This window comes from Coffea arabica, chromosome 9e (assembly GCF_036785885.1).
Source record: "Coffea arabica cultivar ET-39 chromosome 9e, Coffea Arabica ET-39 HiFi, whole genome shotgun sequence".
Lineage (NCBI taxonomy): Eukaryota > Viridiplantae > Streptophyta > Magnoliopsida > Gentianales > Rubiaceae > Coffea > Coffea arabica.
The window spans coordinates 35,424,970-35,447,895 of NC_092327.1; the positions used below are offsets into that span (position 1 = coordinate 35,424,970).

Here is a 22,926-nt window from a genome sequence, read left to right on the forward strand (position 1 = left end):
TGTATTTGGCTTTTGCTCTCTATAAACAAATTTCTTGTGGGGTATTCAGAAGTTTAATGAAAAAAATCACTTGGTTAATTGGATGGTGTTTGGCCTTTCAATCCTTCTTCAACTTTCATCTGTGGTATTCAAGCCATATGAGGGAAAAAACAGATTCCAAGACAGAAAATTGTAAAGAGCAAGAAATTCTATCCTTGTTCATGTGCTGCCCCCAAAGTATATCAGACCTGAACTTGTATATGCTCCAAAACAGATACATACATATACACACAACCAAGCAACATAACCTGCTTTTGGATGCAAATAAATTTCTTAAAATCCTTTTTGTTTGCACATATAAAATCAAAATAGAAAGCCATAACTAGGCGAAAGCACTTTTCTTTTTTCCTTGCTTGAAAAAGGGTGTGCTAGGCAAGAGGGATTTACGCTGCCTCCGGGAACAATAATACTTCAAAATAGTGACTTCTTTTGCTTATAATTAAGGTAGAATTATTAGGCTTATTTTTGGTAATTAAAAGGGTTAAAGAGACACTTAGGTAAGAGATTAATACAAGACCGGACTACTAGAGGCTACATAATATGAATTTTGCCTAATAATTTATATACTATTATTTGGACGTCCAAATTTTTCAATGAACAATGGGAATAATATACTCCAAGAGAAATTAAAAAAAAAATGCATGTTTGCTCGAGGACAAAATTTTGAAATCTTTTGGTAAAAGAAATCAAAAAAATTGGAAACAGAAAAAAAAAACGTAGTTGATGCATTCTCAGCATGCAAGATCCCTGCTCAAGAACTTCATCATGCAATTAGGCCACTGGACTTGTCCGACTTGGTAATAGTAACTCGTGTCAAAAAAAAATTTTTTGTCTAAAGATAAGAGTTAACATTAAAAATAAATAAAATATTAAAGGGGTGAAACACCACTATGTGGTATATATATTTTTGTCTCAATATTTTTTCAAGAATAGGATTAGTGATAGGACACCTCCACTATATATACTCCCTAATTTTCTTATAACTAAACCTTGACTCCTAATCATGTTTATGATTATATAATCAATCCAAGGTCCAGACTTGAGAATTTAGGTTTCGTATCTTTTTTTTTCTTTTGATAATTAGACGTAAATATGACCAAGCAGATAAATCATAAATCCATCCTCCAGAATAAGAAGTAAAATCATTGACACCCATTAATTGTTTGGGCGGAGACAAAACCAGCTGCATCTACAAGTTGCAGGAAAACATGTAGAAGCCCAAGTTTGTACCTTTCACAGGCTTAGGTAGACGGTTGTAATGGTATCGAACAGTAGCCAGGCAACAGACCAGCTCCCAATGAACTGGCTTATGAAACTAGCACAGATCAAGAATAATTAACAGGAGAATCAATAACCAACTGATGAACAATCAAATGAATTGATGTTAATATTGATATTGATTCAAATAAGTAGATTACAGAATGGACGGGAAAAGGAAAGGAAATGATAGAATGAAGGAAAAACAGAAGAGAAAGGTTCTGGGAATGATCCCTTACAAATAGCTAACAAAATCCTATCCTACTGCTACTGATTCTATCGTTATATAGAGTTGGCCAACAATTAGCTCCTTTGTCGCATCCTACTCCAGCTTGGCCATGTGATAGTTAACAGAATTCTGTTGTAGAGCCACTTTCTCAGAAGCTCACGCTGCTTGAGCTTGTTTCCCAGAAAAGGCGTGGTTTTGATCCCACGCTTCTATCCGCAGTCTTCTTTATTTCCCCCGTCTTCTTTACTTCATAAAGGCGTGATGCCCGCATTCCACGCTTTGCCGTTTGTTTGCAGCTTCTTGCTTGAAGGCGCGTCCCTTACTTCATGCTTTTAGTTTCTCTTAGCTAACTTCTGCTCCATGACAATTGCCCCTCCTTCAATCAATCTTGTCCTCAAGATTGGGATTCAGGGAATTCTCTTCTTATCTTCTCCGCATCCTCCCAGGTAGCCTCAGCAGGAGTGGTTCCCCACCAGTGGATGAGCCACTGCACTGTTGCTGCATTTCTCCTCTTGATGCTCCTTCGATCCAGGATGGCTGTTGGTGCCACCCTCAGATGTCCCTTCTCATCTAAATTTGGTAATTGGAGTATTGGAGTTGTATCTTTCCCTACCTTTTTCTTTAGCAAGGAAACATGGAACACAGGGTGAATCTTGGATCCTTCAGGTTGCTTGAGTTTATATGCTACCTCTCCTATTTTCTGAATCACCTGATAAGGGCCAAAATATCTAGCAGATAGCTTGGTGTTGCTCTTCAGCTCTACGGACATTTGTCTATATGGCTGTAACCTTAAGTAGACCCAATCTCCTATCTGGAATGATCTTTCACTCCTATTTTTGTCAGCATAGAACTTCATTCTGTTTTGGGCTTCCTGCAAGTTGGACTTGAGAATCCCATCCATCCTTTGTCGATCCTTCAGATGATCCTCCACTGCTGCTACTCTAAGAGGAAGGTAGGGTCCTATTGCCAACTGAGGAGGAGCCATTCCATACAAGGCTTCGAATGGACTCATCTGGATGGCTGTGTGGTAGGTAGTGTTATACCACCACTCAGCAAGAGAAAGCCATGCATTCCATCTCTTTGGCTCTAAATGTGTCATACACCTTAGATACATTTCCAGTGCTTGATTTACCCTTTCAGATTGGCCATCCGTTTGGGGGTGGTAGGCAGTGCTTAACTTCAAGTCTGTACCTAGCAGAGTGAAGAGCTCAGTCCAGAATTGACTAGTGAACACTTTGTCTCTGTCAGATAGCATACTTAAAGGAATTCCATGCAGCTTGCAGATGTGGTCTAAAAAGAGTCTGGCTATGGTGGGAGCATCAAAAGGATGTGAGAGGCTGATGAAATGGGCTGATTTAGTGAGTCTGTCCACCACCACCATAATAGTGTCCTTCTTTTCTGATATTGGCAGTCCTTCAATGAAATCCATAGTGACATGACTCCATGAGTACTGTGGTATAGGAAGAGGTTGCAGGAGTCCAGGATAAGCAACGTGCTCCCCTTTACATTTCTTGCATGTGTCACACTGTAGTATGGTATTCTTGATATCCCTGTGCATCCCTGTCCAATGGAACAGCTGCTTGGCTCTTAAATAGCTAGCCTGTATTCCAGAATGTCCCCCAAGCTGCGAACCATGTATTGCAGCAATGATTTTCTTCCTTACATCTCCCTTTGAACCAACTACTATCCTGCCTTTGTACCTGAGCACTCCATCCTGATAAGAGTATTCTGATGGATTGCCAGGGGTGACCAATAGCTGTCTGACTAAGTTCTGCACTTCTTCATCTCCCTGATAGCTTCCTATAACCTCCTTCATCCATTCTGGGATGACACATGTCAGCTCAGTACAATCTCCTTCTTCTCTGCTTGCCCTCCTGGATAGAGCATCTGCTGCTACATTTTCTTTCCCTTTTCTGTATTGAATCTCATAGCTAAGTCCTAGCAGCTTGGTGAGCCATTTCTGCTGAAGTGTTATCGTGACCCTTTGGTCTAGGAGGTACTTAAGACTCTGATGATCAGTCTTAATAATGAAGTGACTCCCTTCCAAGTAGTGCCTCCACTTAGTAACAGCAGTGACCAAGGCTAACAATTCTTTTTCATAAATGGACATTCCCAGGTTCTTGGGACCCAGGCTTTGGCTCATGAATGCTATTGGCCTCTTATTTTGCATCAGTACTGCTCCAATCCCTCCATAGCAAGCATCAGTTTCTACTTCAAATGGCTTGGTGAAATCAGGCAAGGCTAGCACAGGGGTGCTGCACATTGCTAGTTTAAGCTTCTGGAAAGCCTCCTCTGCTTCAGTGTTCCAATGGAATCCATCTTTTTTAAGCAATATGGTAAGGGGCTTTGCAATAGCTCCATATCCTTTGACAAATTTTCTATAATACCCTGTTAACCCAAGAAATCCCTTGAGTTCCTTAACAGAAGTTGGTTTTGGCCATTTCATCATACTGTCTATCTTCTTTGGATCTGCCCTTACTCCTTCTCCTGAGATAATGTGGCCAAGGTATTCTACTTCTGTTTGTACGAAGGAGCATTTACTCCTCTTGGCATACAGCTGGTGTTCCTGCAATATGTTCAACACCTCTGCTACCTGCTGCAGGTGCTTCTCCAGAGAAGGACTATAAATTAGTATGTCATCAAAGAAAACCAGGACGTACCTCCTCAACAGATCCCTGAAAATGTGATTCATGAGGCTCTGGAATGTTGTTGGGGCATTTGTCAAGCCAAAAGGCATAACCTTAAACTCATAAAGGCCTTGGTGTGTTCTGAAAGCTGTCTTATGCACATCTTCCATTTTGACCCTGATTTGATGGTATCCTGCCCTTAAGTCAATCTTGGTGAAGTATTTTGAGCCCTGTAATTCATCAAGGAGTTCATCTATTAGTGGCATAGGAAATTTGTCTTTCAAAGTGAGTTCATTGAGTTGCCTGTAATCCACACAAAACCTCCAACTGCCATCCTTCTTTTTGACTAGTAGTACTAGAGATGCAAAATGGCTATTACTAGGCTGAATGATTCCCATCTGCAGCATTTTCTTCACCAACCTCTCTATTTCTGATTTTTGCACGTAGGGGCACCTATATGGTCTGACTTGGAATGGGGAAGCTCCTTCCTTCAAAGGAATGCTGTGGTCGTGGCTCCTCCTTGGGGGCATGCCTTGGGGCTCAGCAAACACTCCTTCAAACTTGTCCAGCAATTCCTCCATCTCTGCTGGTACTAACTCAGTGTCTCCTTTTTCTTCTTCCATCACATACAGCTGGGCAGTTATCCCATATGCCTGTTTTCTCCTCCATTTTGCTAGCTTACTTCCTTTGATGGCCTTGAGTTTAAGCTCACTGACTTCCCCCTTTAGCTCCACTGGTTGACCCTCTTGAAGGAACCTCATGGAGAGTTGCCTGAAGTCAAACTCAATAGGGCTATATCTGGCTAGCCAATCTACCCCCAGAACCATGTGGCAGCTTCCTAGTTTCAAGGTATTGAATGGATGTGTGAATTTGTTTCCCTGCATTTCCCACTGTAAAGGCTTTTGTAGTTGCCTAGACTCCAACTGCTCACCATTGGCAACCCTGACAGACAATGGATTCCCAATAGTTGGTAGTTGAGTGGTCTTGGCTAGCCTTTCATCAATGAAACAGTGAGTGCTCCCACTATCTACCAGAACTATGATCTCCCTCCCTGCTATTTTCCCTCTTAGCTTAAGGGTCTTATGTTCAGTTCCCCCAGCCAGAGCATGGATGGAGACTTCTATATTTTCCTTACTTAATTCCCCTTCTGGACAATCACAGAATTCTTCTGTATCCTTCCCTAGTTCATCTGAGCTCTCTTCTATTCCCCATGGTTCATCTATTAGTATGTAATTCAGGTGAGCTTGTTTGCAGGTATGTCCTAGTGTATATGGCTCAGCACACTTGAAACACAACCCTTTTTCTCTCCTATAACTCAGCTCAGAGGGAGAGATTTTTCTGAACTGATCTATTGTATGGGTTCCTGTTTTGGTATTTTGGTTGGAAGCAGGCTCTGGCTTCTTATATTGGAAATTAGGCCATTTCATCTTGGTATGTGGGGTGAAGTTTTGTTTGTTAACAGGTGGGGTACCAGGTGAGGGTGTGTATTTGTGCATCATTTTTCCTTGTGTTTTCCTAATGGCTTCTAGGTTCCTTTCCTGCAACTTAGCAGCTTCAATGGCATCTGCTAAGGTGAGGGGTCTGGTCATCCTAACCATACTTACTATTTCCTCCTTTAAACCACTAAGGAAGCATGATTTGTAATAAGAATCAGGTTGACCAGGAAGAGATAACATTACCATAGATTTCAGTTGTTCAAACTTCTCGAGGTACTCAGTGACACTCCCTGTCTGCATCAGTTTGTTGAATTCCTCTATGGCCTCCTCTGGATCTCCTTCTCCAAACCTCTCACAAACTGCCATTGCTAGTTCCCTCCATGGAACTACTCCCTTCTCGTGGTACATGCCATGGAACCAGATGTCTGCCTTCTCTTGAAGATGGAGTTGTGCAATGTCAGATTTTAGGTCTTCCTCTACTCCATGGATCTGGAAGTATTTGTTTGCTCTTTTAACCCACTCCCTGGGGTTGTTCCCATCAAATGCAGGGAAGTCCATCCTTGGTAGCCTGGCTCCCCCTTTACTCCCCCCCTTCTCAGTTAAATCTGTGGTCACTGCTATTCTAGCCTCGTTCCCAGAACTACCCCCTTCCACCTCCTTTCCCTTGTCATTTAGTTTAGCCATGATCTGAGCCATCATGTTCATCATCCCCTCATATTTCTGATCTAAATTTTTAATGGCTCTATCTGTGCTCTCCTGCCTATGCTCCATTGCCCTTACTGACTGTTCTACCCCATCATTCTTATTGGCAAAAGTCCTCACCACACTCCCCAACTCAGTGAGCTCCCTTCTCAGAGCTTCCTCCTGAGTCTTAGTCATGTCCCAATGGCTTGTAGCTAGCTCTGATACCACTGTAATGGTATCGAACAGTAGCCAGGCAACAGACCAGCTCCCAATGAACTGGCTTATGAAACTAGCACAGATCAAGAATAATTAACAGGAGAATCAATAACCAACTGATGAACAATCAAATGAATTGATGTTAATATTGATATTGATTCAAATAAGTAGATTACAGAATGGACGGGAAAAGGAAAGGAAATGATAGAATGAAGGAAAAACAGAAGAGAAAGGTTCTGGGAATGATCCCTTACAAATAGCTAACAAAATCCTATCCTACTGCTACTGATTCTATCGTTATATAGAGTTGGCCAACAATTAGCTCCTTTGTCGCATCCTACTCCAGCTTGGCCATGTGATAGTTAACAGAATTCTGTTGTAGAGCCACTTGCTCAGAAGCTCACGTTGCTTGAGCTTGTTTCCCAGAAAAGGCGTGGTTTTGATCCCACGCTTCTATCCGCAGTCTTCTTTATTTCCCCCGTCTTCTTTACTTCATAAAGGCGTGATGCCCGCATTCCACGCTTTGCCGTTTGTTTGCAGCTTCTTGCTTGAAGGCGCGTCCCTTACTTCATGCTTTTAGTTTCTCTTAGCTAACTTCTGCTCCATGACAACGGTTGGATGAGGCACCCATTGTACATTTTTTATTCTAAACACGATAAATTCTATTCTATACTTACTTCTACTCTATACTAAGAGGAAAGAGTGAATTTAAAGGGGCCAATAGAAAACCCAAAGAGAACTGAATCACCACCGGACCAAACAGATGATTTTGCAGCTGCTGATAAAATTTTCAGAAAATCCTGGACAAAAATGCAGGACTACATGAGCCGGTGGAAAAGTTGCAGAATGTTGATATCAATAAGGATGATCCCTCAAAAAAAAGATCAGGAACCGAAGAAATAAACAGCTTTTCTTGAAACCCAATGGCAAAGAAGCTGTTTCTATAAAAGAAGGAAGCAAATTTCAGCCCTTCACAGGAACGAAACACATATTAGGAAATAGGTAGCTGAATTCTAATTTCCGTTTTTGGCTAGGTTTTTGGCATGTTATGATGCTGTATTGTAAAAATTAAAACAATAAAAAAAGGGAAAGAAACATGAATAGGAGATTACCATTAAGTGTGTATATACTTTTGTAACACATGATAATTGCAATGTTTTCTGTGGCCACGCATGAATTTGTGAAATTAATTCCAAGATTGTTGATGAATATGAGAAACGTTTAATAATGGGTTTACGGTTTAATTTGGTGATTAATACTTCCATTGTAAATTTACACCATATTCACAATCAGGACCATAATGTCAAAATTTTCATGGCATCCAGCAAATGTTTATTGTTCTGAACTTTGGAAGCCAATCCAACCCATCAATGGCACACTCAACTAGAACTGGAATACCAAGGGAGGGGTCTTAAAGGGCAATTGACAACAGCCCATCCTGAGAAACACCGGTCCATCTTCATTTCTCTCTATATGAGATTCTTATTTTGCAAAATTCATATCCTGATTTTGGCCCAAATATCTAAATTTCATGTGCTTGAAGGCGAGAAACGTTCATTCTTCTCATACTTCATTAATAAAGATAATAGCAAATCTTAAACAAAAGTAAACAAGTAAGGATTAATCTCTATATACTTACAGTGTATATATTTTCACGATTTGATACATAAAACAAAATTCAAATTTAAATTTAAAATTCAAATTTTATGTATATGCCCTACATCCATCTATGATAACATATACACTATCAGTGTATATAAAATTTACTCAACAAATAATAGAAAATCTTAAGAACTTGCTAAGCCAAGACTGGGAAGGTAATACATGTGCCGACATCCTTACAAAAACCAATCTTAATCTTCAATTGGGAATTTCACCCTTCCCTGACCCCTCCAATGTAATCACTAATTAAGCCCCTTTCAAGAGCAGATATTAGAGGTAGCAATGCAAAAAGGATTTAGGATTTGCCTTCCTTTTGACTTCAAAATGATAATGATAATAATCATAAAACTTGCAGAAAATTCAGCTAAAAGAAGTTGATAACCCTAAATCTATAACATAGAATGGATGCCTAGTTACGTATCAGGAGCCACACCTACTAGTGGTTCACTTACAATACAACTAATAAATTAAGGATTTCGATTATAAACCTCAACTTTTCCGTACAATCCCTGGAATTTATGCTGCTCAGATTAGTGCGTTTATCTACTTTTTTTTTTATATAAATGTACTAACCAACATGCAAATAACTATTTTAAAATGAACAAAAACAGCAAGTTGATTCCCATTTTTTGGGTGCAAGATCGGCAACCAAGACTCAATTTTTGACGCCCCAAGAATTAGAAATTCTGGGTTCTAATTTTTCTATCCTCTCCTCGCTTCTTAAATCCTACATCTTTCTTGCTAAAAAAAAAAAATTGAAGGAAGAAAAAAAAAAAAGACCGACCAAGAAGCTACTTACCTGCTCCTTGAAACAGCAGCAGAATGGCAGCAACATCTCAACTAAAGCATTTCCAACCAACAAATGTTGCATTAGTTGATATCATATTCTGATGAGTTTAGTTTAATAACTAAACTTTGTAATTGACGTTGTACCAAGGATCTGGTCGTAGGTCACTTCCCTGGCTATCTCTACAACAAGAAGTATGATTTGTGATCCAAGTATCCAGCTCGATTTGGTCAGACGGACATTACAAGTTCAACAACTTCTGACTTAACCTTTCTGACTTTGAATGCATGACGCAGAAGTAAATTCTTGTTTATTTTGGATTGCCTAGTCTTCATGCACCTCAAAGTACAATTCATTTTCACTATGCATTTCTTGAACCAAAATAGTAGTACTGCAAATAATCTGCTAGTACAGTTGGATATTTGTTCAATTTTTGCATGTCATGATGACCATAGCTGCTTGATTTTGATTTTTGATTAGTATCTATTATGCCTGAGATAGAATAATAAACCGTTGAAGGAGAATTTTAAGCTCATGGGAAGTTATTTTTATGTACTCTCTATGTAATTAAGAAAAAGGAAAAATATTACCAAAATCCGTGCTCGAGATTGTGTTTTTTTTCGCATTTTCTACGAATTTTTGCAATTTGATATGAAAAGTTTATTAGTTTGGTTTAGAATTGGGAATCTTGCTAGCCTAAAATCATGATAAACAAAAATAATTTTGTTTAACCTTTTATTGAAATTTTTTTTAAAAAAAAAAAGAGAAGCAACTCTTTTATTAATGGTATAAAGAAAAGTGTCTCTACAATATGAGTTTTATATATAAAAAAAAAAAGTGTTATTCTCTTAATAATTTCTCCACAAACCAAATATATATATATATAAGAAAGTACATTTGTGGAAACACCACATACGTGCAACAACTTCTATTACACTTTCAATCATAAAACATCTTTTTGCGTGTGTATCATTAGTAAGAATTCCAATAAGAAAACACAAATGACCGTTGGCCCATTCCAAACTCATAGTTGGATTGGAGGAAAAGATGGAACCAATGAAGCTACATGCACCATGATTCATGAAACTCTTGTGTTTCTTCTCCATGCACGAATCTTCTTGTCCATTTTAGTGGGCGCAGAACATAAAAATTATCTGAAATAATACTGTAGCATTTTTTATAATATAATATATGTGGAATAAAAAGATGATTAGAACTTCTGCTTATGATATAAATGTAAACAGTACAAAATTTTAACATATTTTTAGGACCCAGTTGGGTCATATTCTACTTTTGTCCCTTCAATCAGTGGAAACAAAGTCATCTTTCCAATTAGGAATCCCTGCAAAATGGCTTTGCATTATGAAATTGGCCACGCAATTACGTTGTCATATCGTTGCCGCAATAATGTCCATTTTCTTGGCCCTTTGGCTTTTCAAGCCAACAAAAAGCATCGCTGCCGGCTTTTTAATGGATAAGTGGAGATTTCGTGAACGTAAGAAGGTTAAAATTACCGATTGCTTCATCCACAAGGACCTCAACATCCTCAAATGATTTTCCCTAGTTCATTTTGCTATTTTTCTTTGTGTCTTTTATTTTTGCAGTTCTGCCTCTTTTTTACTATTACTAGTGGGAAAGACGCACACAATGTGTGTGCACGTTAAGAAATCTTAAAGGAAAAAGATACTAATTTGTTGGTGATTATTTAAAATTTTATCAAGTTTTATAAATAGGTGTGTATTTTTTATTTTTTGTTTTTTAAAAGAGAGAAAATTATTGGTGCTTTTTGGAAGTTTTTATTCTAATTGTAGCTGTAAAAGTGGCTACTTGAAGATGCGGTATGGAAGATAAGATGCAATGTAGTTGTAGAGTGTTCCGTCATCCAAGGATAAAATTAGGCTACAAAATGATGACAGAATCTTTTAACACCAAACCCTAGTACTCGTGCACTATATATAGGAAGATTTTGAAAGGTAATTAATTGTATAAAAATGACTATGTAGGGCTAAAACATGAATCAATTTACTTGATAATCGAATCGAACTCGGTTTGGTAAGAACTTGGTTCGAACTTGATTCGCCTACTAGTCAAGCAAATTTGAACAACATTTTATGTTTGATAATATTCAATCTTGATATAAAAAAAAAATAATCGTTCGAGTTTAATTCGACAAATAAACAAGTCAAACTTAAATAAAATTTCAAACTCGTTAAAATGATCAAACAAACTTAAACATAAGAGTGTTCGGTTTGATTAGACTCATTTACACCATTATGACTGTGTGACTAAAGTGTAAATTGATAAGTTAATTAATTTTATTTTTTGATTGGAATGTTTAATTGTGGCTTATCATTGTGAATACTTTGAAAGGCTACTTAGCGACTCCATTAGTTAAGCGACTTCCATTAGTTACCATTTGTTTTAGATTTTCCAGGAAAGGGAGTGATGCGACTTAATCTATAAGTTGCTTTCCGTTCTTTTTGGTAGATTGCAATATGAAATTATGTGAAGCCTCGAGGCAAAACTTCCAATAATTGACATATAATACTTCTCTACAGCGTCAGATAATTAATATTTATTAAATTTATTTCTAAAAGGCCATTACGTTAAGAAAATTTCTCCAAATTTTAAAGCATTATGTCTCTTTAGAGTGATAAATCAGACAACTTCAGTAAGATAATTCACAATTTTAAAATAAATAATTTTGTCCTATTACGTGCACAACAATATGAAAACATCTCAAATGATTTCTTTTACGTTACAAGGACTTGTTTAGATTGCTATTTTTTACAAATTTTTTTTTATAATTATTTTTTTACTTCACATATTTCAAATCGTTACAAAATATATTTCTATAAAAATTTCTGAAAAATAGTAATTCAAACATGCTCCAAATTTGGGAGTTTTATAATAGCAAACTGATAATATATTTTACTGAATAAGAAAAAGCCAAATATACAGTGGTTTGAGAGGAAGGGGAAAGATGAGTTAGGTGACACGGAACGAAGAAGTGTAAGTGAGAAATGTCGGATTCGAGACTCTCCCCTTATACATATATGTGTGTGTTACATAGTGGTTTGAAACAAGTCCACCTAACCTTAAGAAATTGAGACAGCCCAACTAATGGAGATAAATTGTCTAAATTTTAGGTCCACCCACCCCGAAAGAAAAATGGGAAAGTTGCACCATATCCTACATAATCTACGGTGCATTTTTTTTGTTTTCTTGGGGGTATTCATGGTACAAGTCAGTAAGCATCAGGTCCAACCCTCTTCAAACCTAAATACTGGAGAAGAAAGTTCCTTCGTTGGATAGCGAACGACAAATGTTAGCGTGCTGTGTGGGTCAAATGAACGTTTGTCGGACGTCTGCCGTGTCTGCTACAGCCTACACGTCAAAGTCTAGAAGGAAATAAGCTGTTACACAAAATGCCATTGTTCCCAAAATACCCTCCCCCGGATGTCTTTTGGGATGACCAGGAATAAGTGAAAAGGTGAAAGGTGGATACTTTAAGGTCAAATGATTATTTTTAATGTTTTCTTTAATTTTTAAAGACACGTATATGTAGAGTAATTTACCATTTAAAAATTCAATAAAAAGGAAAGATTTTTGTCTTGAAAAGCTCACAACCTATTGTTTTTCTACCGCGTTAAATTGATGTAAGGATTATATTGGTAAAGTATCCGTGATAGTAAATGGTAAATGAAGTCAAATTCATCCAAAATTTTATTTATCAAAAAAAAAAAAAACACACAATGTACAACTAGAATTAATTCCACGTTTTATTCATTTTTCAACTAAACTTTAAAGAAGTACGCTAAAAACACATGGCAACAACATTGGAAACAAAAATTATGTTAGAAAACTACGGTAACTTTTGTTTAGGGAAGTGGAAATAGGTGCTGGAAAAATATTTTACAGTCCTCGAGATCTTGACAAAGATATTAGCTAGTTGGTTTTCTTGTTGGATTCTCGAACACTTCCCTTTCCCTTTTTCTCTTATAAGTTGTAAGGTACAAAGCAGCTCTCGAAGCCCCCCCAAAAAAAAATTAATGGTTTGTTTAATGATTGCCCATAAGACACTCATTAAAATATATTTCAAATATTATATTTTTAAAGATATAAAATTAATTAGTAAAAATAAATAAATTCAAGAAATGATAAACAAAATTAAATAAAAATATACAAATGTAAAAAAGAATAATAATTATTAGTATGTGTGAATATATGGTAGAATAGGTGAGTACTATCCAAAAAAAAAAAGGACATCTTATACTAAAATTTGTTTATTGGACAAAATCATGGAAGATGATGCATAGAAAGGGTGGCTTGTTATCTTAGATAATAATATACGAGACAAAATACTGAGAGAGAGCACATGAGCCACGTGAAATGAAAAGATCGCCAAGAATGCTGAATTGATAATACCGCAACTTGAATTTTTATATATTTGTCATGTTCCGATTTCATGTCATATAGTTAAAAAAAAATTTAAAGAGCGTGCCACAGCACCTCTTTAATTTAGATGGATTTGTCTTCTCTCTGACCTTTAATGTTGCTGATTGATCTAAAGTATTGTCTGGATTCCAGATTTTTAAGGAAAATTTTTATGTTTTTTTATAAATATATTTTTAAATCATATTTTTATTTCATATATATCAAATATATATTTTTTTTAAAAAATCCTACAAAAAATGACAATTCAAACAGGACTTGAGATCTTTTGGCTCGCAATCTTGTATCTCCAGTTTATGATTGGAAAAATAACTTGAATTTCCAAACTTTTTGAACCAATTGATAACAACTTTACAAGGACAATTAAAGGCACAAATCTTACTCAAAACCTGAAAATCAGCAGACATAATGACTTTAATAAAGTAATCAACTAACTAATCACCCAACCATAAATGCACCAAAGCTCAAAACACATCCACCAATCCACCCAACAAACCTAAATTTGGTAACCCAATCCATTCTTCAAAACTCAAGTAATAAAACCCTCAACTCCAAACTCTCAAAAACATCAAAATCACTCACTAAATGCAACAATAATCTTCATATCATTTGTTGTTTTTCTCTTAAAATTGCTCCATCTCAAATCTTAAATCTCCCCCCCCCACACCCCCCACCAAAACAAATAAAATAGGTCTTGTGTAGTACAGCCCTACCAAAACCATGCAGTACAAATCCCTAAACCGTGAATTCGTTCATCTCCAAGCCCTTTTTCGTCCATCCATAAAATTTCTCTCTCCTTTTACTTGAACTTACAAATTCGTTGTCTCTCCCAATTCGCCTCTCCCGTTCTCCCTCCACCCACAGTTTTTACATTCTCTCTCTCTACTGAAAAATTGTATCTGTATATATATATATATATACAGATATACAACTATTTAACATATATATATAATATAATATTCTCTTTTTTCCTTGCTTTTATTTTCTGGAATATATATGGCGCCGGGTACGAGGGACCTACAGCTAACGGCGGCGAGAGCAGCGTCGACGGAGGATGACGCCGGGGCCGGGGAGGAGGTGAGGCTGCTGGAAGAATATTTGGAGGAGGAAGTTATTAATTCCTCGAAAATACCGGCGAATTTGAGGAGAATTCAGGTGAGAGTTACGGGGATGACTTGTGCTGCTTGCTCCAATTCCGTTGAAGCTGCTCTTTCTGGACTGGACGGCGTTGCTAAAGCCTCTGTTGCCTTACTTCAGAATAAAGCTGACGTCGTCTTTGATCCTAGCTTGGTCAAGGTGAAGTCTTCATTCTTTCGTGACTTTTCTTTTGAGTGCTTTGAAATTTTTTTTCTGTTAATTTCAGTGAAATCGTGGTTGATTTGTTGAATTTTAGCTGGAATTAATAGGATACTTCATACTAGCTTGTTTGGATCTTTGAAGTAAAATTTTGAGACTTGGAACATGATGGAAGTTGCTCCTCCATTTTTTACTTCCTATAGAAATTTTAAACTTTCTGCTGATCTTCCCTTGCATCTTTTTTTTTCCCATTTTTGGAGTGTTAACTATGGTAGTTATTTTGAAGAAGTGTGCAAACAGAAATTTATTTTTCCTTTTAGTTTTTATTGATTGTAAATGACTGATTCGAAGTGTAGTAGGAAAAGTTAAGTCTGCAAATGAAAATGGAAAGGATAGAACGGATGAAGCTTTCACTATGTCTTAAAGGTTTTGGCTTTGCATTTCGGAAGAGGTTATCATGTAGTTCAAAAAGTGTCAATATGTTCATCATTAAACATAATGCCAAGTGATTAATCTACTTAAATGTGGAATTTTATCATGGAATCACCATTGGCAATATTAAACCCTTAGAATTGCAGTGAGATTTTTTTTTCTTGTACGATTCTCTAGCTTGGCTGCACTACCTGGAAGAATTGTTTGATTGGTGCTTATATAGCTTGGCTGCAATACGTGGAGCGATTGCATGATTGCTGGTTGAAACAACACCTTATTGCTGGTAATGATATTAATAGTTTGAACTGTCATTCTGCTTTTAGGATGTAAAAAGCATCAAAAGTGTAGTTAATTTAGCTATAGATGTTGTTTATCAATTTTGTATTGGTATGGAACTCTGTCTTTGTATCTAGGTGGAAGTATATTTACCATTGGCCAGATTTGTTGGTCTCAGTTCTTTGGATCCTTTACCATCCCCATATATTTTGCTTAGCTCGTTACTTGCCCTAATATTGGTTAATGTAAAACTGCTCAAGTAGCATTAAAATCATTGGAACCTGGGTTCTCATTTTCTTCCAGGACGAAGACATTAAAAATGCTGTAGAAGATGCTGGTTTTGAGGCTGAAATTATTCCTGAACCAAGTACTTCCCATGCAAAGCCAAATGGGACATTAACAGGGCAATTTACAATTGGAGGTATGACATGTGCAGCCTGTGTAAATTCTGTTGAGGGTATATTAAGAACACTTCCAGGGGTTAAAAGGGCAGTAGTTGCTTTGGCAACTTCTCTTGGAGAGGTGGAATATGATCCGACCATAGTCAGTAAGGATGATATAGTCAATGCTATTGAAGATGCTGGCTTTGAGGCTTCATTTGTACAGAGCTATGAGCAAGATAAAATCATACTTGGCGTTCTAGGTGTATCAAGTGAGCTGGATGTACAACAATTAGAAGAAATACTTTGTAATTTGAAGGGAGTGAGACAGTTCCATTTTGACCGGATATTGAAAGAAGTAGAGATCGTATTTGATCCTGAGGTCCTCGGTTCAAGATCATTGGTTGATGCAATTGAAGGAGAAAGCAGTGTGAAACTAAAGTTAGTTGTCAAGAACCCTTACACAAGAATGGCATCAAAAGATCTACAAGAATCATCAGATATGCTTAAGCTTTTTGCTGCTAGCTTCTTTCTCAGTGTGAGTTGGCTCCTTAACCTGTTTTTCACCTTTTAACATTGCTGGGAGTATGAAAATTAATGCTTGGGCTTTACAACAGTATATATTATAGTATGCTGAATCAGTTACTTATTGGTTCTTTAATCTTTAATTTTGTAATGTATTTTGAGTTTGAGGGATACTGGAATGGTGGTAATGTAAACTTGTGGGTTATGCTAAGGATCTGTTAAGCTAGAATAGTTTTGAAGACAGTATACTTCAATTATGTTTCATACAAGCATACACCTTTGACAGAAAATTATTTTTGTTGCTGAGATTCAGTTGCTATTTTGTTTGTAGGTAGAGTGGCTAATAGATTTTGTTATGTTACAGAACACTTAAATCACGCTACACCAATGATCTATTGTGCTCAAGAACTGGCTTTTTGAGTATAGACTATTGAAGTTAGAGACATTTTCCTCTTTTAGCAACTTCAGATTATTTTCTATGTAAGCTATCTATGTACTTTTAACATATCTTGAAACATGATGGAGGGTTTTCATCATTACAGAGAAAAGTGCAACTTTGTGGCTACTTCCATTGTGTGCTAAATAGTTTTTGTATGTTTTGCATGCACACCTTCGCTTCCAGCAGTCATTTGGTTAACTCTTTGTCAATTGCACCAGGTTCCTGTTATTTTCATGCGATTAGTTTGTCCTCATATTCCAATCTTGTATTCTCTACTACTTCGACGATGTGGCCCCTTCCAAATGGGTGATTGGCTGAAGTGGGCTTTGGTAACTATTGTTCAGTTTGTTATTGGTAAGCGCTTCTATGTTGCTGCTGGCAGAGCACTCCGAAATGGATCAACAAACATGGATGTCTTGGTTGCATTAGGAACTTCAGCTTCATACTTTTACTCTGTATATGCACTATTATACGGTGCAGTGACTGGGTTTTGGTCTCCCACTTACTTTGAAACAAGTGCCATGCTGATAACCTTCGTCCTTCTGGGCAAGTACTTAGAGACTGTCGCAAAGGGAAAGACCTCAGATGCTATCAAAAAGCTGGTGGAACTCGCACCAGCAACGGCTACATTGCTTCTTAAAGATAAAGGTACATTGTTGTAAATGCAATACGCAAACTTTGTAGGGGCGAATTTTTTGCTATATGCTTGAAATTGCATTTTTTTTTTAATAGACAAAAGATTGATGTAATAATTTCCACTAAGTGGGGAAGATGAACAGCTGATAAGTATATAATACTTTCTTTCTCAGAGGGAAAGATTGTAGGAGAAAGACAGATTGATGCTTTGCTTATACAGCCCGGTGATGTATTAAAAGTACTTCCTGGTGCAAAGGTTCCCGTTGATGGTGTGGTTGCATGGGGTTCAAGCCATGTCAACGAGAGTATGGTTACGGGTGAATCTGCTTCTGTTTTCAAAGAAGTGAATTCATCAGTCATTGGAGGTACAATAAACTTGCATGGTTTGCTTCACATACGGGCCATGAAAGTAGGATCTAACACTGTCTTGAGCCAGATTATATCTCTGGTTGAGACTGCACAGATGTCAAAAGCTCCCATTCAAAAATTTGCTGACTACGTAAGTATCATCCTTTCCATTCAATCTCGTTTTGCTTTATGTTTCCTGGCTTCTGGTTTCTGTGGGTTTAATTCTTTGAATGTGTTTGCCTTTGCACATCTGCCCTTATTTTTTGTATATTAATATTGATTTGAAATGCCCAACCAATATGTTCAGCTACTTAGGTTATCAAACTTTATTTGTTTCTTGTTCTGTTGTCACTTTTCGTGCAGTGAACCTGATTTATCCAGCTTTTTTAGCAGTTTTTCTTTCTACTTAATTTGGGTTGTAGAACCAGTCATGTTAAAAGAAAAGGAGAGAAAGAGATTCACTTACATCTCAGGAAGGATTATCTCTGGAGCGTAATTACTTATAAAAAAGAAAACAAGAAAAAAGGACAGTGCTGAAGTAATAGTGGGACACTAGAAAGCAGTAAAGGTGCAATTAGCTAACAATAAGCTGAATGTCAGAATGATTTCAGGGTTGAAGAAAATAAAGTTCTTTGACTTTGTACTAAATGCAAATCCCTTCTAATTTGGCAGTGCAATAGTCAGAAGAGATTATGTTGTCCATAGCAAGTGGTTTGTTCTACGGTTGGTAGAGTTTCTTTTAGACTTTTTGCAATGCTTGATAAACAGATATATCGGGCTAAGTAGTCAATCTTTAATCCATTTGATAGCCCAGTAGCCAGGGGAGGACTCTTAGGGTTCTCCCTGCTGCCAAGTTCAGGGTTCGAATCCTGGGTTTGGCAGTTGTGTGTGGGGAGGTGTGGGAGGTCAAAAAAAATCCATTTGATAAGCCACAGCAACAGATTTTCTTACGGTTTTCTAGATTTTCTTGCATGAATTAAAATACTTCTCTACAGTTATGGACTTGTTCAAGGTACTTTCTGCCACATTGAGGTTATCATTTATGGAAACTTACTCTGAAACCATTCACAAAGTAGAGGAAATTGGAACACATGGATTGCTTTCTGATAGGTGCTAACGGTGGATACATGATTCACCTTGTATTTACAAGTAACACGACAGAAATTAGAGTGGCCCAGTTAATTGAATGTCACAAAATCATGAAGCTTTCTGTACCATTTTCTATGCCTTTCTTTATTATGTTTTATACCTAATCCTGATCTTTCTTACTTTGGGTAATTTTGTGCCTTACAGATTGCTAGTGTTTTCGTCCCTACAGTTGTTTCTATGGCATTTGTGACATTATTATGTTGGTGAGTAATAATGTTACTATTTGGGGTGTTACTATGTCAGTTGTTGAAAATGCAGCTAATACCCTAGGAGATGTTGTATGTTTGAAGCACTAATTTCTTTTCTTTGATTGTAGGTACTTTGCTGGGGTTCTTGGCGCCTACCCTGAAGCATGGTTACCAGAAAATGGAAGTCACTTTGTTTTTGCACTCATGTTTGCCATATCAGTTGTTGTAATAGCATGTCCATGCGCACTTGGCTTGGCGACTCCAACTGCTGTTATGGTTTCAACGGGTGTTGGAGCTTCTAACGGAGTGCTAATAAAAGGAGGTGATGCACTGGAGAGGGCACAGAAGATTAAGTATGTGATTTTTGATAAGACAGGCACCTTAACCCAAGGAAAAGCCACAGTTACTGATGCAAAAGTTTTCACGGGAATGGATCGTGGCCAATTTCTCACTTTGGTAGCTTCTGCAGAGGTAGCTATGTCTCTAGTGGCTATTTATCTGCTTATTTTTTGTGTTATGTCTTAATACTCTGAATGCTGGATAGCTTAAAAAAGTGAATTAGGTAAGTATTAGGGTAAGCAAAAAAAACTGCTCAGCTTGGATAACTTAATTTTATCACCAGAAGAATTTCCAGCTGTCTACTACCTCCTCTACCTTGCCTTCAGAGCATTGGATATTTTCCTGTGTGTTATTTCTGTGTGTGGGGTCTTGTGTCTGTATGTGTATGTGTGAAAGAGACAGAGATGGATGGATAGATAGATAGATATCAGAAAGGGGCTGTAGAATGGCTGTTTGTCATATTTTTGCTTCTGGACACAAATACATATTTTTTCTGTATGGTCATTGAGAATAGAGTGCAAAATTGCTAGCTGTTGCTGAACAGTGTCTCTGAAAGGGACTTCTTTGTGTTTTACTTTTGGCCTAGGCTAACAGCGAACACCCATTGGGCAAAGCAATTTTGGAGTATGCACGCCATTTCCATTTCTTTGATCAATCTTCTGGTGCTACAAAGGATGGCAAAAACTACAGCATCGAGACAAAGTACCCTGGCTGGCTTCTTGATGTTTCAGATTTTTCTGCAGTGCCTGGAAAAGGTGTAAAGTGCTTTACAGATGGAAAACAGGTTCTGGTGAGTTTCTTATTTCATTGATGAGGATTTTGTGTATCTAAAGAAAGAGATGTTAGGAAGTTGGTCAAGAGGAAATGAAATTTAATTTTTGTGACTTTTATCTGCTCACTGAAGATTTTGCTTAATCTGAATAGGTTGGTAACCGGAAGCTGTTGACTGAGAGTGGGGTTGTTATACCTAATCATGCAGAAAATTTTGTTGTGGAGTTGGAAGAAAGTGCAAAAACTGGCATCCTTGTTGCATATAATAATGTTCTTATTGGTGTCATTGGTATAGCGGATCCGTTAAAGAGGGAAGCTACTGTAGTCATTGAGGGCCTAAAGAAAATGGGCGTCTGTCCTGTTATGGTTACTGGTGATAATTGGAGAACTGCTCGAGCTGTTGCCAAGGAGGTTTGTCTTTTATTTAATCTCTCTAATGTACTTACACAGGTTGATGGGGGGACATTTGTAGCGATTACAAGGCAATAATAGTCCCCATTAGCAGTTATGCGGTTCTTGATTTTCTGCTTTTTCTTTTTTCTTAAAGGCCTGTAATCCTCGTCTTCTGAAGTTTAAAAACTCTGCTTTTTTCCTCCAAATGGGGACTATTATTGTCTTATCAGTTCATGGCATAAAAAATCTTGACTAAAGTTGCATTACTATGCTGGCATCAACTTGACAGTGTATTACATGTAGACCATTTATTGAAGCTTTTTTTTTCCTTGGGGAAATTGGCATTTTTTTGCAGCAAATATTGGAGAAAATATATATAAAAATATCCCATGAATGAATTATTGGTCGATGGGATCCAATCTTGTCAACCCTCTTGCTCACTACTCAAATCACTCTTTTATGTATCAACAGTAAGGTGGAATGCTTCTTGTGTTGCATTGCAGGTTGGTATCCAGGATGTAAGGGCAGAGGTGATGCCCGCAGGTAAAGCTGATGTTATCCATTCATTCCAGAAAGGTGGAAGTGTAGTAGCAATGGTTGGTGATGGAATAAATGATTCGCCTGCATTAGCAGCCGCTGATGTTGGCATGGCCATTGGAGCAGGAACTGATATTGCAATAGAGGCTGCTGACTTCGTGTTGATGAGGAATAATTTAGAAGATGTCATCACAGCTATTGATCTCTCTAGAAAGACATTCTCACGCATTCGTTTGAATTATGTCTTCGCCATGGCTTACAATGTGGTTGCTATACCTGTTGCTGCTGGGGTTTTCTTTCCTTGGTTAAGAATCACGTTGCCACCCTGGTTAGCCGGTGCATGCATGGCTCTTTCATCAGTAAGTGTTGTATGTTCTTCTTTACTACTCAGGAGGTACAGAACGCCAAGACTTACTACCATACTGGAGATAACCATTGAGTAGAGATCAGACCATTGTTATCAAAGTGGAGATTGTTTCTACATTGGTTAAAAATGAAATTGCCGGCCCTGATTAGCTGGTGCATGAAAGGATCTTTGGTCGGTTAAAAAGTGTTGTATGTCCTTTGCTGCTGAGTTACAGAAGCCTGAGACTCGCAACCATACCGGAAATAGCCATTCCATGGATTGTTCCAATGGAGGCAAAATGAAGATAGAATTAGGTGCTAACTGCATAAGTTTCTAAAGTGAGTTCCCGATTGACTCGCGGAGGGTACGCTGCTCAGTTTTGTACATTCCTTCACCTTTTTTTTTTTTTTTTGTTTCTCCTCCTTTCACACAGTGTATTTTTGCTACACTGTAAATGTCGAGTGCTGTATCATGGCCTAAGGCTCTTTTCTTTTTGTAAAACTGTGCATTAGTGCAAGAAATTTGAATCAAGTGTCTGCGTCTGTATCTGTATTCTGTTTATATGAGCTTGTTAACGTATCTGTATCGGAGGAAGTGGCCCTGGATTTTGGCATCATGTACTTTACTTAGTTATTTGTGGTATGAATTTTACGTCCAAAATTGCTTGATCAACTTTAAATCAACTGAGAAAGACATGTACAGATTAATCACATATTGGTTCTGTTTGAATTAGTTGTTTTTGCGGGTATTTTTTAAAACATTGCTATAACTGTGTATATGAAAATTTTTTACTGTAAATATTTTTTGGATTGTTTTTAGGGGTATTTTTAAAATATATTTTGAGATATTTTTATAATTTATAAACTTTTTTTGAATTTTTTTAAAGATTTTACATCACACACCACAACCCCCTCCCTCCTCCTTCCCCCTCTCTCCTTTCTCTTTCCTCCCCCTCCTACTCCTCCTCCGTCTTTCCTCTCCCTTCACCCCACTCCCTTTCTTTCCCTGAACCCCAAACCCCTTGCCCACTCGTGGGTGGTGGCTGCGACTCTAGTCGCAACCTTCTTGGTCGCTACCAAAAAGGTCACGACCAAAAGCCATGAGTCGCAGCTTTTGCTAGCAATCTTTTGGTCACGATCAAATTTGGTCATGACCAGGAAAGTTGCGGTCAGTGAAGGGGAGGGGGAATTGGGGAGTGGGAAAAGGGAATGGAGGAAGAGGAAGGTGAGAGAGGAGGAAGAAAGGAGGAGGAGGAGGAGAGAGGGAGGAAAGATGGGGGGAGAGAGAGAAGTGAGGAGGGAGGGTCGTAGGTGTGGCGGTGGTGGTGGTGGTTTTTTTTTTTTTATTTTTTATATTGAGAGTTGTTTTTAATATATGAGTTAATGTTTCCAACATCTACTTTATACCGACGACTCATCATATTGCACCAACTCGTTAATAAAAATTGACAACCTGTTATAACTTGTAACCATTATCTGT

General features: G+C 37.6%; 1 protein-coding gene across 2 annotated transcripts; it reads left to right on the plus strand.

The window, feature by feature from the left end:
- Positions 1-14,221: 14,221 nt before the first annotated feature.
- Positions 14,222-21,978, plus strand: LOC140014489 (copper-transporting ATPase RAN1-like). Of its 2 annotated transcripts, none has more exons than XM_072065380.1 (9): positions 14,222-14,688; positions 15,700-16,314; positions 16,959-17,388; positions 17,550-17,875; positions 19,018-19,076; positions 19,190-19,532; positions 19,987-20,190; positions 20,325-20,582; positions 21,068-21,978. In XM_072065380.1, the coding sequence occupies exons 1-9, from the start codon at positions 14,389-14,391 to the stop codon at positions 21,542-21,544; spliced, it is 3,012 nt and encodes a 1,003-aa protein (XP_071921481.1). In that variant the 5' UTR covers positions 14,222-14,388; the 3' UTR covers positions 21,545-21,978. The 2 variants fall into 2 exon arrangements, with proteins under 2 accessions (XP_071921481.1, XP_071921482.1); XM_072065381.1 differs by lacking the exon at positions 14,222-14,688 and adding an exon at positions 14,712-15,403.
- Positions 21,979-22,926: the final 948 nt, after the last annotated feature.

What these genes read in the sequence shown, in the direction of transcription:
- LOC140014489 (XM_072065380.1), top strand. Translation starts at nt 14,389, where the DNA reads ATGGCGCCGGGTACGAGGGACCTACAGCTAACGGCGGCGAGAGCAGCG. An exon ending in CTTTGGTAGCTTCTGCAGAG is followed by an intron (nt 19,533 to 19,986) that starts GTAGCTATGTCT and finishes CTTTTGGCCTAG; the next exon opens with GCTAACAGCGAACACCCATT. An exon ending in CTCGAGCTGTTGCCAAGGAG is followed by an intron (nt 20,583 to 21,067) that starts GTTTGTCTTTTA and finishes GTTGCATTGCAG; the next exon opens with GTTGGTATCCAGGATGTAAG.